At 48.5% G+C, this 16,206-nt stretch overlaps 1 protein-coding gene across 5 annotated transcripts in view; it reads right to left on the reverse strand.

The window, feature by feature from the left end:
* Nucleotides 1-189: 189 nt before the first annotated feature.
* GIT2 (GIT ArfGAP 2) overlaps nt 190-16,206 on the reverse strand; it is a 49,123-nt gene continuing 33,106 nt past the window's right edge. For 3 of the 5 annotated variants that reach the window (XM_051973014.1, XM_051973015.1, XM_051973012.1), the window contains exons 15-20: nt 15,747-15,995; nt 14,151-14,240; nt 10,395-10,477; nt 9,508-9,696; nt 3,564-3,627; nt 190-3,172 (exon numbers count right to left, since the gene is read on the reverse strand). In XM_051973014.1, the coding sequence (XP_051828974.1) occupies nt 2,960-3,172; nt 3,564-3,627; nt 9,508-9,696; nt 10,395-10,477; nt 14,151-14,240; nt 15,747-15,995 (888 nt within the window). In that variant the 3' untranslated portion in view covers nt 190-2,959. The remainder of the gene's footprint in view (nt 3,173-3,563; nt 3,628-9,507; nt 9,697-10,394; nt 10,478-14,150; nt 14,241-15,746; nt 15,996-16,206) is intronic. The other 2 variants (XM_051973016.1, XM_051973017.1) reach the window with 2 other exon arrangements.

Below are 16,206 nucleotides of genomic sequence, written 5' to 3' on the forward strand. Positions count from 1 at the left end.
AAAGGGATGCCGGATTCATTATCCTATGGGCGTGGCAGACCCACAAATGAATGGCTGGGTGGATGGTGGATGGATGGAGGAATGGGGGGAGCACTCTGAGCCTCTCTAACTTAGGACCAAGCCGGGAATGATCAGATTTCTATGGAAAAGTCAGGTCCTTGCTTGGAAAGAACATTGTCACCAGCCACAGACATTTGTAAAGCCTGTTTATTGCATAACTAGCAGGCACATAACGCAAAACAATTTTACAACACTTAAAAGGTTGTACAATAATTACAATAATAGAATGTACAACAAAAGCAAAATCATAAGTACAGAATGATGAGTGACACAGATAAATACATTTTTTGAAAAAAAAGGCATTTTTTGTTTTTCCTATGCAGCATTTTTGAAAAGAAAAGGATTTCACTTTACCCAGGACAAGGAAAGAAACATGAGATGAACTTGCTGGAAGCTCACTGATGCACCTGCAGAAAGAATAAAGGGTTTCCTCCGAGTTCCTGCAATTGAAGTCCCATCAGCAATCGTACCCCAGATCCTGAGCTGGGCCTCTGAGGGCCCCACCATCCCCCTTTTGGCAGGTATGAATGATTCGCACTCCACTGGCAGGAGGGGATCTTCAGCTGAGGGGCCTCAAGGGGAAAAAAGGCCTCGGTGACATCTGCTCCTAAAGTGCCCCCGTTCCTAAAGTGCACTCTGTCTGCTCGGCTTCTCAGAAGGGGAGCAGTGCAGGCTTTCAGAAGACATCACCAAGAGGGCTCCTCGGTGCCCTCAGACCCTAACCCATGTGCAAAAGGGCCGAACGGTCACCTGGACGATGTGCCCTTGGCCTCTGGGTCAGGAGGCCTCTGCAGTGGGGTGTGGGAGACTGGACTGCAGGCAATCACTCCCGCCCCTCCAAGTTGCGCTCGTTACGGAGCTCTCCATGTGCTTTTGTCACTGCCTGGGCAGAGGGAAAGCCCTCCCGCTGCACATCCTGCCTCCCTACGCTTTTGCTTCTTCTGTTGTCGCAAGGCATCGCAGTATCTTGGGCTAACACTACTGACTCGCAGCGGTCGCTGGAGACACGCTCATCAGGTGTGAAAACAGCTTCCAGGCCCTGGAGACACTCTGACTTCTACTGATCGATTCGTCAATGGCACCGATTCAGAACCATCATCTGCGCTTCCGTAGGACTGGCGTGGCGAGGGCGGGGGCTGACCCAGACCAGAGGAGCCACTATTTACAAAGGAGGGTGAGAGGATGCCGGGCACAGAGAGGTCCCAGGCAGGAACAAAGACCGGGTGACCCCCTGCCCCCAGTTGCCCCCGTCTAAAGCAGGGACAGGGAAAGCTCCACGTGAGCATCCGACAAGGTTATGGCACTTGGTGTCAATGCAAACAAGGGGACGAGAGTGACCAGCAGGGAGTCCTTCCCCCAACACACACCCAGACACACACATGCACATAGAGACACAGAGACAGACACACACAAACAGAACACAGACATATGCAGAGACACAGACATATGCAGAGACACAGACACAGACACATAGAGACAGACGCAGACATACCCACACACCCACCCACACACACCCTTTATCTTTAAGAACAAATCTAGGGGGAAACCCAACCTGCGATGCACTGGAAATGCTACCACAGAGCTGCTCCCATGACAGTTACGACCAAAGCTACTAACACATTTCTGCATCAAACATTTTGTGAAAAGAGAACCCCATTTAGCACATGGACAGCTTAGACAAATCTGGAGCAGCAGACCACGTTACAATGATGGTTCCAAAGGGTCTATCTGCAAAATGGCAAGCAGGCCAACACAGACATCACTCTTAAAAAGAGAGCATCCCAATGCTCTCCTAACAAACAGCAATGACAGCCTATTGGGGGGGGAGGGGACCGGGGTCCACAGCCACGGCCACCAGGGGCAGGAGGGCCCTCGATGACCCAGACCCCAAAGGCGCTGCGTTACCTGGCCCACACCCACACAGACCTTGACAATCTGGGTGAAGAAACCCTCTTTCTCTGAATGAATCCTAGCCCAGAATGTCACAGCTTTGGGACGTTTGGCAGTTGAGGAACACGTTCGGCTGAGGAGATTTTAACAAATGATGGCTACTTGTCAGGAAGGGTGAGAACACAGAGCGCTACAGCAAGGATGACAGAGGCTGTTCCAGACTTCTGACCTCAGCATGCGACAGCAGCCATGTCTGAGGGGCTCTGTAGAACCAGTCTGGGCTTACTTAACCCATGTGCTTCTCTGCAGTCAGTTCTCATAAAAAACTTGTCTGTAATCCTAGGGCGAAAGGTTTTAACTGAACATCAGCCCTCTGGCCGGAGATCCTGGTCCAACAGAACCTAATTGTCGGGAAAGGGCTTGGTGCCTTGTGGCAAGGAGGTGTCAGTGACAGGAAGAGCTGGGAGAGAAGGACCAGCCTGGAGATGAGCGATGGACCCCTTGCTTGCTCCCGAGGCAGGTGACCAGCGAGGGGCCGGATCCTTTTCCTGCCTGGGCTCTGATACTCCTCTTACTTCCCAGGAAGTGCAGGAACCTGGTGAAACTCTTACTAATTGCACAGTGCTTATACATGGGACAGACTGTACAGGTTGAATTCAATTGTCTTGAGGACATTTTTTCTAAAGCTCTTTTCACATAACCAGAGACGACAGGAAGTTGCTGGAGATGACAAACGTCGAGATTTTTTTTGCATGTAATGGACAAATCAACCCAAGAGTTGCTTATGACATACTAGAATCAGTAACAAAACTGGCAAAACAGGCACAAAATAAGGCAAGTGGGTTAAATTAATAGTGGAAAGTTTGTTAGAAAACATGCAAAAATAATACTGAGTTTTATTTTAAAAAGTTTACTCTGCCACTAAATTTTTTTTTTGTAAAAATCTGTAAAGTTCCATGTCTAAATGTGAAATCGGATCTTACAAAGACTAGAAAACAGAAGAGGCGCCTCAGTGGTTGTTCTCTTTGGTGGTGATGGTCACCAGCTGCTTAGCGGCCTTGGCGATATCGTACGCGCACTGAATGACCTGCTGCGTAACCAGCTGGATGTCTGCGGCACAACTGGACTCCCCCGGCAGCGTTTTCTTGCACTCTGACTGGAGTCGGTAGGCACTGGATGTCAGGAGGCGCAGCGAAGTCCTCACCATATCAGATTTGGGTTTCTAAACAGGAAAACCGCAGAGAAAATTCATCAACATGCGAGAGACTAACTGCGAAAAGCCGGCTGATCTACACGCTATCGAGTGGAATATTCTCTCATCCAACAGTTTCCTGAACCAAAGCTCCTTCACTGACCCAGCTGCCAAGAGGCAGAAGATGCTTTCTCAGGGATTTCCAAATTGGATTAAGTCCAGAATGGACCTTTGAGAATATCAAACACCAGGCATTTCATTTCACAGCAGGGGAGCCTGAGGCCCATCGAGCACGTGAGTTCTAACTAAGGTCACAAGGCGAACCACCATGGGAGAAGAGCCCCCAGGCCGCTGACTCATCCTCGATTCTGTAGATCTCGGTGGGCGAACGCCCCAGCAGGACCCCAGACTCATGACTTACTTTGGGGAAGAGGGCTGCCATCTCAGTCACGGCCACATGTATCCTCTCCGAGCACGGAATATAGCTGCAAGAGGAAGCCACAGGTTACTCAAGAGCTGTCTCAGAGGGTGGCCCCCAGTGGACAAACCCCCAGTGGACAAGCCAGCAGGCTTCCCAAAGCACCCCGGCTCTGCTCCTGCCTGGAAGGCAGCAATTGCTGTGAAGTCTCTGCAAGGCAAAGGATGATTAGGGCCCCAGAGGGGGTGGAGGGGGGTGGGGTGCCAGCCCCAGGACTGTCCAGTGGGCCGTTTGCTCCGCCCACTCCTTGGGTGAAGGTCCCAGAAGTCACAGGGTTACAGCAAGATGAAGAACAGTAACCCAAGAACCACTGATGGCCAAATGGTATTTTCTGAAAGGCGACTGAACCTTTGCAGCCCTCTGTGAATATAAATGAAATGTGTCCAAGACACAAATGCAGGCTGGCTTTTATTACAAACAAACCAATGGCCTCTGGCACCTGAGCAGTGGATGGGGATCAGGGGACCCCTCAGGACAGCACATCAGCTCCATCAGACCCCGGAGGCCTGGACCAAGGGCCTGGTGTGTGCAGAGGCCCAACGGCCACAAGGAAGCCCCAGCCCCTTCCACAGAGAATGCTCCTCCATCAAGTTCAGGATGAGGCACAAAACTGTATTTTCCCACATAACTCCAGCTCTGGAGAAAATCTGCTTAGTGAAGAAACACTCAACTGGAGGGGGTCCTGGAGCACTTCTCAGCCCAAAGGCCATGCTGACCTCGGTAGGAGTTGCTGCTGCTGGGAAGGGGGACTGAGGCTGGCTTGGGAGCAGGCAATGCCCGATCTCTGGGGACCAGTCCCCTTCCTACAGGCCTCCAGGCTGATTCTCTCACAATAAGCCAGAGAATGAAGGACTTCCAGGGGAGAAGCCTCGAAGGCCAGCCTGGAGCCTGAGGGTCGCAGAGAGCACAGGCCTTGTCTGGGATGGGATTTGAATCTGGATCCTGGAGCTCCCTGCCCAGTGTCCTCAGCACCATGGGATGTACCCTGGTGCCCCCATGACCTGTCCAGGCCCCAGCACTCACGGGGCCTCCCCTCTGGGGCCAAGGCAGCCAGGACCCCGTCAGTGTGTTCACTCTCACCGACATGTGGCTGCTGGTCTCCCCAGGGCCACAGAATTCACCAGAATACCCAGATTTCCTGCTGGATTGTTCTGAAAGGCTAGTCCCTTATCTCAGGAAGAGGTGTGGAGCAGGATGAGAAAGGTGGGTGGTACAAATCTGCTTCCTTTTGCCACCAGGATTCAAGAGAAAATCCTCAGGCTTTTCCAGCCCTTCACAGCTTGGACCCTCCTCCTTTCCAGTCTTCTGGTCCTTCCCTTCATGCTCCAGGTGCACTGGCCTCCAGACCATCCACCTTCAGATTCTGGGCTTGGCGGGGGGCCCTTCGTGCCTGGATCACCATCCCTTCTCTCTCCATGCCTCTGCCTCAGCTGGAATCCACTTTCTCTAAGAACTTTTTTTTTTTTTTAAAATATAAAGCTTTTTATTTTCAAAGCACATGCACAGATAGTTTTCAACATTCACCCAAGCAAAACCTTGTGTTCCAGATTTTTTTCTCCCTCCTTTCCCCCCACCTCTAGATAGCAAATAATCCAATGTATATTAAACATGTGCAATTCTTCTATACATATTTCCACAGCAATTCTAACTTTTAAGGAATGATTTTCTTCAATTAGCTTTTCTACCTTCTTTTTTATTTGGCTAATTCTACAGAGCTGTTTTATTGAGTGTATTTCTCCCCTCCCACCCCCCAATTTGGCCAATTGTATTTCTTAAGGAATTGTTTTCTTCAGTCAGTTTTTGTCCTTTTTCCAAGCTTTTGGTTTTCTCTTGCATCCTCTCTCATTTCTTTTCTCCTCATGCAGCCTGGATAACATCTTTCAAGAAATCATCAAGGAAAACGGCCCTAAAATCCTAAAATCTGAGGGTAAAATAATCACTGAGAAAATCCATTGTTCACCTCCTTGAAAGAGACCCCAAAAATGAAAACTCCAAGCAATAGTGTAGTCAAATTTCAGAATTATCAGGTCAAAGAGAAAATACTGCAAGCAGCCAGAAAAAACCAATTCAATGAGCCACAGTTGGGATTAGCAGCTTCCACATTAAAGGATCAAAAACCTGGAACATGATTTTCCAAAAGGCAGAGGAGCTTGCTTTACAACCAAGAATCAAGACTGAGCATAATCTTTCAGGGAAAAAGATGAATATTCAGTGAAATAGGGGACTTTCAATTATTTCTGATAGAAAGAGTAGAATCAAACAGAAAATACATTCATCAAATAGAAGACTTAAGAGAAGCGCAGAAAGGTAAACAGGAAAGGAGGAAAAAAATGTTGTTTACAGATTAAACAGCAACCCCAAGAACTATAAGAACACAGTTCTTGAACTTGAACAGTATATGTTCAGTGCCATACCAATCAAACTGCCAAGAAATTATTTTGTAGAACTAGAAAAAATAACAAAATTCATCTGAAAAAACAAAAGATCAAGAATATCAAGGGAATTTATTAAAAAAAAATCACAAAGGATAGTGGCTTGGCAGTAACCAAACCCAAAACTATATTATAGAGCAGCAGCCATCAAAATCATTTGATACTGCTAAGAAAGAGAGTCAAGGATTATAAGGTCCAGGCTAGCTCCCTGGAGGGCCTCAGGATCAGTCAGACTCCGGATCAATCAAAAATCCTTGGTCTTTAGGGGGAGAAATGAAGGTGGCAGGCAAGCTGCCATGTGGCTTGCCAAAGATGATTCCTGGACTCTAGAGTCCAGCGCTTAAGTCTCTGTCCTCCTTGTCCTGGGGCGGAGTGATTCTGAACTTTCTCTCTCAGCCCTCCACTCCTTGCCTATGATTACCTCACTACCACACATTCAGCAAGCACTAATGGTGAGGAGAGCCATCACATTACCATATCACCTAAGTATATAGATTTATTATTATTATTATTATTTTATATATTTTATTATTATATTATTTATATATTAATTATATATAATATATATTATAATTATAATATATATTAAATTATAGAGCCATTATTTCACATTGAATAGATAATTAGCCTTAAGTGTTCTGATGTCTGATTCAACGTCACCTTTTCAGAGTTTCAGCCCTCTATAAAGGATCAGTGGAATAAAACAATAATTAAGGCTTATAGTAATAATCTAGCATTTGATAAACCTCCAAACTCTTGCCTCTGGGATAAAAACTCATCATTTGACAAAATTAGCTGGGAAAACTGGAAAATACCATGTCAGAAAGGTTAAACAGCTTATATCCTTCCCCAGAAGATGATACTTATAACTCTTAAGAACTGTATCTTTGTTAGGGAAATTAGGACTATATATAAACAGAGGGTGCGGATATAAGTTGACTCTGACGTTATGATATAAAAAATAAACCAAGAGGTGGAAAAAGAATTGTACTGGGAGAAGAAAGGGGGGGAGGCAAAATGGAGTAAATTACATTACATGAAAAGGTATAAAAGACCTATAGAAGAAATAGAAGATAATAGAAGAAAGAAGGGAGGGGGCTGAGCACTGGATTTGGTTCGAAGAGGGAATAACATACACACTCATTTGGGTACGGAAATTCAGCTTAACCTATAAAGAAATAGGGAGGAAAAAAGGGAAAGAAGAGTAAAGGGCTAGAAAAAAGGGAGGGAGGACTGAAGGAGGCAGTGGTCAGAAGAAAAACACTGGTGTGGAGGGACAGGATGAAAAGAGAAAAAAAGTATAAACAAGGGAGAGAAATTGGATACATAGGGAAATACATAGTTGTGAATGTGAATGGGATGAACTCTCCCATAAAACAGAAGCATACAACAGAGTGGATTAAAAAAACCATAATCCTACAATATGTTGTTTACAAGAAGTACCCCTGAAGTAGAGAAATATACACAGAGAAAAAGGTAAAAGACTAGAGCAGAATATATTATGCTTCAACGGAAGTAAGAAAAGAAAAAAAAAAAAAAAGCAAGGGAAGCACTCCTGATCTCAGACTAAGAAAAAGCAAAAAGAGCTAATTAAAAAAGATAAAAAAGGAAAAGTACATCTTGCTAAAAGGTACCACAGACAAGTAATAATATGTGTGAATCAAGTGGTATAGTATTTAAATTCTTAGGGGAGAAGTTAATCGAGTTACAAAAATAGCAAAACTACAATAGTGGGGGACCTTAATCTCCCTTTCTCAGAATGAGATAAATCTAATCCCAAAATAAACAAGAAGTTAAGGAAGTAAATAGAATTTTAGAAAAGTTAGATATGATACTTAGAGAAAACAGAATGGAGACAGGAAGGAATATACCTTTTTCACAGCAGTACATGGCGCCTACACAAAAACTGAGCATGTATTATTAAGGCATAAAATCTCTCAATCAAATGCAGAAAGGCAGAAATATTAAATGCATTTTTTTCAGATCATGATGCAATAAAAATTACACATAGTAAAGGAACAAAAGACTAAAAACTAAACAACATAATGCTAAAGGAGTGGGTCAGATAAGAAAGCACTAAGGGAGGAAACAAGGAGGGAAGGACATGCACTGAAGGAACACCTACAAGCAGGGAGGGCCAGTGACTCCTAGGCCATTGGGCTCATCCACCCTCTGGCCCAGCCCCTCTGGAGCTGAGCCAAGAGGAAGACCTGCATCTGGAGTCCCGGGCCCTGCCATTGAGTGCGTAGGTGAGCTGAGGGAAGAGGTTTAGCCCTTGGAGCCTTCTGCATCATCTGTACAAATTTATACCCCTGAATGTAGATTAAATAAATGCCTCCTGTGCTCAGGGAAGGGAATTGGGCATCAAGAAACTCCAAGACAAGCTGGGCCCTGGACCTCAAGGAGCTGCTTCTTTAGAGATTCACTATCCTGGAACTTCCCCCCTCAATTTCATCAAAGTTCACTTGTTTTTCTGCTTCAGTTTTCCTGTCCATGTAACTTTCCCCTGAGCCAAAGATGGAGGACAGAGACGCTGACCCAAAGAAAAAGGCAACTGCTAACTTTCCCTTGTTGTAAGGATTACATGAAATAATATTTGTGAAGTGCTTTGTGAAACCTTAGAGCAGTCATGTAAATGGGAGTTATTTTTCTTATTCGAGAATTCTACTTTTCAGCACCTTTGACAAGACTGACTGCGGGAGAAACCAAAACAGGTGTGAGAAAAAGCAAATAATGTCCTGGAACCAACAAAGGACCCCATGATTTAGAACCACAGGGAGGGTTTAAGAAGCTTCCTCTCAGAACACGGGGAGAAAAAGTATTCAGGGCAATGCTCAGATCATCTTTCACTTAAGAGTAACTTGTTTTTGGCAAGAAAAGCGTCATTGGTGTCTACACAACTTTATGCTTGTGGCAGCGTGCACCCCGGCATGGCAGCGGCAGGAAGAAGTTTGGGCAAAGCGAAGCTTTCTTCACGTTAAGAGCATTTGTCCCCGGACCTGCCCAAAGGAGCCTCCACCCACAAGTGCCTAACCCTTGCCCCCCGACAAGCTAGTGCCATGAGCAGCACTCCACAGATACCATCTTTCATCACCACAAAAATCCCCAGAGGGAGCGCTCTTTTTATCGCCATTTTACAAATGATGACACTTGTCCAGGGCCCCACAAGCAGCAAGGGTGAAGGCGCTGGGTTTAGACTGGGGAATTACATTATTCTAGTCTCTAAGAATCCCCCTCGGTCACTGACACCATCCCCGTCCAGGGCCGTGTGGGAGGGAAGCTCGCCGGCCCTGAGATCGAGGTGAGGCCCCAGGAGCTCCTCGGGCCCCAACAAACTGATGCCCCTTTCCCACATGACTCCCTCAGACAGCCGGGCACAGCCGGGCCAGGGTCCGGTTTCAGTGTGTCCCGATGGGTGGCGGAGAAGCCCTCCGGGTCCCGGCGTTGCCTCTTACCTGTCGTGCTTGTTCTCTTGGGCCGCGCGCAGGAGCTCCTGGATGTTCTTGGTGATCTGCTCGGTTTTCCGAATGACGTCTTCGGTGCTGGGAAGGGTGGGGCTTGACCCGCCGTGGGGGTCTCCCACCTCGGGGATGGCTCCGTCCCCTGGCCAGATGGCGCTCCGCTGCCTTGCCTTTCTGCTCGACCTGGGAAAGTGAGGGTGAAAGGCCAGAGGCTGATGAGGGAGGGGCAAGCAAAGGGGGCACGGCACCTTCTGGCCTCTTCCTTCATTGGCCGGAGCCTCTGGGGTCCACCTTGGGGCTGGACGTCGGGTCGGAGTCTGGCTCCGCAGCCCCGACCCACCAGCAGCCTCCCTGACCCAAGCCTGCTCCAGCTCTCAAGTCCCACAGAACAGGTAGAATGAGAACAGTGACAGGAGGGGGGTCGTTCCTGGTGTCTCCCCCAGAACAGAAAAGCCCCACAGATAAAGAGCTAGAATAGAAGCAACATGTTCACCCAGTGGCACAAGAGCCCTGTGGAAATTCAGGCAGAAATGCGGCTGTAAGGGGGCAGGAGGTGATGGAGTCAGGGGGACCCGAGTCCAAATCTGGCCTCAGACGCTTTCTAGCTGAGTGACCTGAGCCAGTCACATAACCCCAACTGCTCACCAAAAATGAGGAAATACTGATGGAAGAGACAGACAGGAGAGACAGAGAGAGGGTGGGGCGAGGGAGGGAGGAGGGGAGACAGACAGGCTTCCCTGACTCTAGCCAGAGACAGGGTCCCCTGGGCCCCCCAGACTTCAGAATTCCATCCTGCTGCCTTGGGATCAGGCCGACCAGGGCTGCCTAAGCCAGGAGGCCACGAGCCAGGGCTCCCGCCCGGCTCCAAGGGCCCCGCGTACCCTGTGTCGTCCAGCTCCGAGTCTGGCGTGGTGTTGTCATAGTCGCTTTCTGGCACGCTGTTCTGCTTCTCTAACTTGGAAGCCTAGAACCAACAGAAGAGGGCTCGTTACCCGCAGCCGTGCCGGCCTCCCTCGGCCATCTGAGGATACGGCTCGCCTTCCTATGGGACTGGAGGCAAGATAACCCCAGACTTCCAAGGATCCAGGTCCTCTCACCCCCGGGGGAGAAGCCGAGGCAGCTCCCTGCTGGCAGGAAGGCCCACAAAGCCCCTTAGAAAGAGTCCGGGGGACTGATTCTAGGACCAACGGCCAACAACGCAGGTCCCAATTTAGACGTCTGTGAAAGGAGGTGGAACGGATCTCGGGGCACATCTCGAAGGCCCGCTTGCTTTATCGGCCGAGTTAACGGGCCTGCAGAGGCTTGTCCAAGATGGCACAGCTAATGTGTCACTCCGACTTGGGCCTTCTGGAGCCCAGCTCCTTAAAATGGGGTCCCTGACCCCTATAGGGTCTTGTAACAAAGCGGGGATCACAGAAATATGATTTTTCAGGAAGCACTTGATTGGTAATTCTGTTTTATATTTCTATATTCCTGGGGTCAGAGAAAGTCCAAGTCCTGCTCTCAAGGCCCCTGGCTTCAGCAGCAAGAGCATGGACCTGAGGTCAGGAGAAGCTACAATCTTTGGGAGCCTCAGTTTCCTCCACTTCTCCTCACACCCATTTCCCTCCCCCTGCCCCTGAGGGCTTTATAGCCCCTAACCATCTGCTACATGAATGGGAGTTTCTGTTAGTACCATGCCCTCTGAACCTGTGGCCAATTCTGGAGTAAAACCAAAAGGCTTCTCCTTGTTTTAAGCTGAGAGTTCTCCTCTGGAATTGCATTTGGAGCCACAGAACAGAACAAATGATTCTGTAGTTGCGCCTTCAATACACCGTGCGGGGCCGATTTCTGGGGGGCTTGCACAAAGGCCCTTCAGACAAGTCCACAAGCAGAGCTCCCAGAGGGTTCTGAGTATCAGAGGCGCCTGCTTCGGAAGGGACTACACTTACATGGCTAGACAGATTCTGCCACGTTAATTCTAAGAGGAGAAATGACTTAGTTATACCTTGTCTGGAGGCTTGCAGTTAGACTAGAAATCAACATCCAGGGATTATCCTGGGAATCCCAATTTGAAATTAGGCAAAGGTGCCCAAATTTTTATTAGAAAACCAAGGGTTCAGTCACCGTCACTGATTAGTCCTGTCCCTAAATAGTTGTAATTGTAAGTAGTGAGCACCTTTAAATCTATAGGAGAGAAGAAAAATCGAGTTTGTCACCATCTAATAGGGAGAATAATTTATAATTTTTTTGGGGGGGGGACCCTGAGGCAATTGGGGTTAAGTGACTTGCCCAGGGTTACACAGCTAGAAAGTATTAAGTGCCTGACGTCACATTTGAATTCGGGTCCTCCTGACTTCAGGGTTGGTGCTCTATCCACTGTGCCAACTAGCTGCCCCCATAATTATAACTTAAAGAAAATACTCAATGAAAATAGCAACATCAGCCCCTTCATCCTGCAGGTGGCCAGATTGCTAATTGGTATGGGAGTGATAAACTGATCGGCCCATCCAACTTCCCATGGACCCCTTTTCTGGTCTCCTCTAAGCTGACTGCTGTTGCCCAGAAGTGCTCCAAGCTGCAGGCACCCCCCCAAAAAAAAACCCAACCCAAGCCTCACACCTAAATCGATTCAAATCTGACTCAAAAATAATCTGTGGACATTTGCCCTCAGCTAGAACAATCATGCTGACCTTGGAGCCTCAAACTTCTGGAGCAGAAGTCTTGCTTTTGGGATGACTGAGTAAGTAAATGGCTCCATCCATTAGAAATTTAGTTGTAAGACCAAATGGTAAGCTACCAAGATCAGTGCAACACAGAAGTACAACCCTTTCCCTTAACAAAAATGGATTTTTTTTTTAAAGGGACAACTCTTTTGACGATCTTTCCAAAGTTTTAATGGCCTACTCCATCTGGATACTTTGGATACTCCAAATCATAAATGGAATGCAAACAAAAAGGATTTAAATTCTATTCCCAGGTTTACTCCAGTGAAGTATTTCTATCCAAATGACACTGGAAAATAAGATTAAATTGAAAATGTCATACAATCAGTTCCATCTCCTTCCTCTTTATGAATTTAACAAATAACCAAATAAATGATTATACAATGGGCTAAAAAGTGGGGTTACCCTCCACACAGATACGTTACCGTTCCAGGATATGATTGAGCCCTCTTTCTGAAGAGGCCGTCCCGGAGGAACCCAGATTCTGAATGCCCAATTCCTTTTTCTCCCTCCCAATGTGCAAACGAATATTCAAATTATTCAGCATTTGATTGTAGGAACAATTATAAGCATGCAGAGCCAAGATCTATTGGTTAAAAGTGCTGTTTTTCCAAAGCTGTTAATAGAAAAGTTACCTGGTAGCTGGTGCTGGTTCACTTTAGGAGCTAGAATTCCCATTTTCTCTGAACTCAGAATCCATCAGACTCTAAACCCATTAGGACACTCAGAATACTCAGGACTATCTGGGCACTTTTATGGCCTAACTTTTCATCTTGGGAACTAGCAGAGTTCCCTGCCTGGGCCAACAGCTTTTCTCCCTAGACTGGGTACTCCCTCCTTACTCCATCTTGAGCAGAAGGTCTTCAGGAGCTGCTGGGCCCCAAAGCACGTGTGCCCTGTGGCCAATCACCTGGCAATGAGCACCTGAGGTCAGGCAGGGGAAGCTCTCTGAGGGGCTCATTACTAATGAAACTACACTCCTAGACTAAGGCTCAGGGAGTTCAGAAGCAGAGATGCTTACAAGATGGCACCATTTTTCCTCCCAGGTCCCCCAAAATGATCAAACCAGTAACAAAGCAGTTCTCATCTTTTCTGGTGTCATGACGTTTCACCCACTGGGAAGATGGGCCTCTCTTTCTAGATTTTTTGAGGCCTGCCAAATGAAGGCCAGGAGATGGCCTGTGTACAGCTCTGGGGCCCTGCGAGGCCCCCTTGGGAGGCTATCTCTGAGGGGCTCACCATCTGAGCCTTGGGCACAGGGCAGGCTCGCATCGGGGACCACCCTGCTCTTGGCATGTGTGACCACCCCAAGAGCCACTGTGCCGAACATTCCTCCCTGGCTGACTGGTCACCTCAAGGAGCTTTTGTCTAGAATCCTCAAGACCAATCTTAACAAGCTGGAGCCCTAGCAAAGGTAGACTCGATCCGGTGACCCCAGTTGAGTGACCCCAGACTTGCTGATAGTCCTAAGCCATCAGCCGGCCCCTCACCCTACTGGTGAACACAGAAAGCCCAGCTCCCTGTCCCCCAACGGGGGAGACGCCAGCTCCACTCAATGATCATCCAGAATCAGATTATTTTCTACCGCCTTGCCATCCCAAGAGCGAAAATGGGCCCTGCTAAGAAGAGATAATTAACCAGCAGCCAGCTAATTTCCTCCTGATTAATCTGAAAAGACAGAGATGCTGCAGAATCAACGAGTGAGGACGATTGCTGCACCGTGTTAAGGACCGAGTGGAAGTCAGCCATGTGAAGTTAGAGAAGGAGGCGGGTCTCGGTGTCGGCAGGTGCGCTGTGAGTCAGAAGGGTGGGCTGCTACATGCGGGGGGATGGGTGGTTAGCAGGGGGGAGGGGGAGCCGCAGCACCAAGTTCCCCGGCCACGGCCAGTGCAGTATCCGCCAGAGAACAGACCAAGTCAGAAGGTACTTAACCCTTCGGGCGCTTTCATCCCTTGACCAGGAAAGTGTGGAGGGGAAGGAAGGCAGAGATGAAGAGGAGGTCACAAACGCACTCCTCCCGATCTAAAAGGGGAGAGAGAAACAACACACAAACAAATGCGGGATAAACATTACCCATCAACACAGCCCTGCTGAGCTCCGGCAGAGGGCGGCTGTGCGGAGGAGGAACAATGCCCAAATGGTCTGGGACATGACACCAGATCTGACCTCTGGCAACACACAAATCGGGGCTAAGACAGTCCAGTGATGCAAATCCAAGGGAAATCCCAGAGTAAAATGCCAGCTTTTATCAAAACAAGCCACAGAGGACTGTTTGAGGTAGAGGAAAAATGTGAAATGAATGTATTCTGAGATTCAGTAATTCCAAACGTGAACAAGGAGAAGCCCATTTCAGTCGCTACACTAAGACGTTAAAAATGAGAAATACAGGAATAAAAAAAATGCAAAATATGTTAAATATTCTCTTTTCCCCAGAATTTGGGTCTCCAAATTCCAAAGTTCACATGTAAAAATCAAGAGTTAAGTACATGCTTATTAATTAATAAAATCTCCTTTCAAAGGCTTTTTCTTCTCCCTGTCATCAACAGCTGGACTGAAATAAAGTTGATCTAAATTCACAATCACATGATTTTATCCCATGAAATTAAATTCATAAAATTAGAGACAAACTTAACAGATTTAAAAAAAAAAAACTGGCCAGAGTTTAAATTCCTAGTGACAGACACATGTTACATGCCCCCAACAAACCCTGGGGATGTACGATGCCCTTGGCAGTCTTGGCTTTCTCTGGCCTATGGCATTTATCATGACAGGCCCCACGACAATAGAAGCCACTTCCTATGATCGTTTCTGAGATTTGCTCATCTCCAAGTCTCCAAAGATCTTAGGATCCTGGATCAGGAATCAGAAGGGACCACAGAGATCAGCAACACTCTTAATAGGAGGCTATGAAATATCATGGCACCAATTCTTGGCCCCTGATCCAGGGTTGTGGACACGGTGCCAGAGGACTGCAGCTCACTGACCAGGTCACCTTTAAAACATGGGCAGACTGGCTCTCTGTCTCATGGTGTAAATGATGACAAAATATACGTTCTCCAAAACCAAAAGGGAGCCTGGAAGCCAGCCTGCCCACAAGGAGCAAGACCAGCCAGTGTGACCAGATGCTGCCCCTGCCACAGCCCCTCAAACCAGGCTAGCCGGCCTTTACTGGAAGGGACCCCCGCCTGGGCAGGGCCGTGGGCCCCTCTGGGTCTGCCTCCAATCCTCAGCTGCTGGAGGATTACTTACCGTCTGTTTCCATATATCCGTCCATGCCCTGGCTAACTCAACAGACACGGCTAAAAGAAGGCCCCAGAAAGACCTGGGCCTGAGAGCCCCCCGTTTGCGCATGTTAAGAGATCCTCCAGAAGCCTTGCTCCTCGACACGCTCCTCCAACAGACCCAGCCATCGACTGGCCAAGCGCCAGAGCTCAAGTGGGCAAAGCAGCACGAAGGGGGTTAGAACAGCGGCTGGGACACGTGGGATGGGGGCACCTGCGCCCAGGCGGGCCCACGGCATCTACTTACGTGTGGGGGAAAAGGCTGCAGTCTGGCCACGCTCTCTTCTGGGTAGGCGACGTCCCCCAGGGGGAGGTAGGGTTTCTGACCGGATCCGGTCTCGTACATGGACATGGGTCTACTGCCCCGGGCAGATGGACGCCGCTTTAAGGAGGAAGGGCTGGAGGGGTCTGGGTACTCAGAGCCAGGCGGCCCTTGACAGAGGTGGGTGGTGGCCTGCCTCCTGAGGGTCGAGTTCTCGCTCTGGAGGGTCAGAAGCTGAAAGAGAGGGGAGCAGTGGGACTCCGTTTGTCCGCAGCAAGCAGAAAGGCAAACACAGAACAGACAAGGACGAGTGACCGCGGGGAGGGCAGCCTCTGCAGGGCTCCCTTCGGCCCCAGGGCTGTGTGTGGTCGCTGGCTCCGAGGGGAGGTGGCCCGGAGCCGGGGCCTGGCCTCTGGGGGTCTGCCGGCCCCCAGAGCGGGCACAA

This window comes from Antechinus flavipes, chromosome 1 (genome assembly GCF_016432865.1).
Source record: "Antechinus flavipes isolate AdamAnt ecotype Samford, QLD, Australia chromosome 1, AdamAnt_v2, whole genome shotgun sequence".
NCBI lineage: Eukaryota > Metazoa > Chordata > Mammalia > Dasyuromorphia > Dasyuridae > Antechinus > Antechinus flavipes.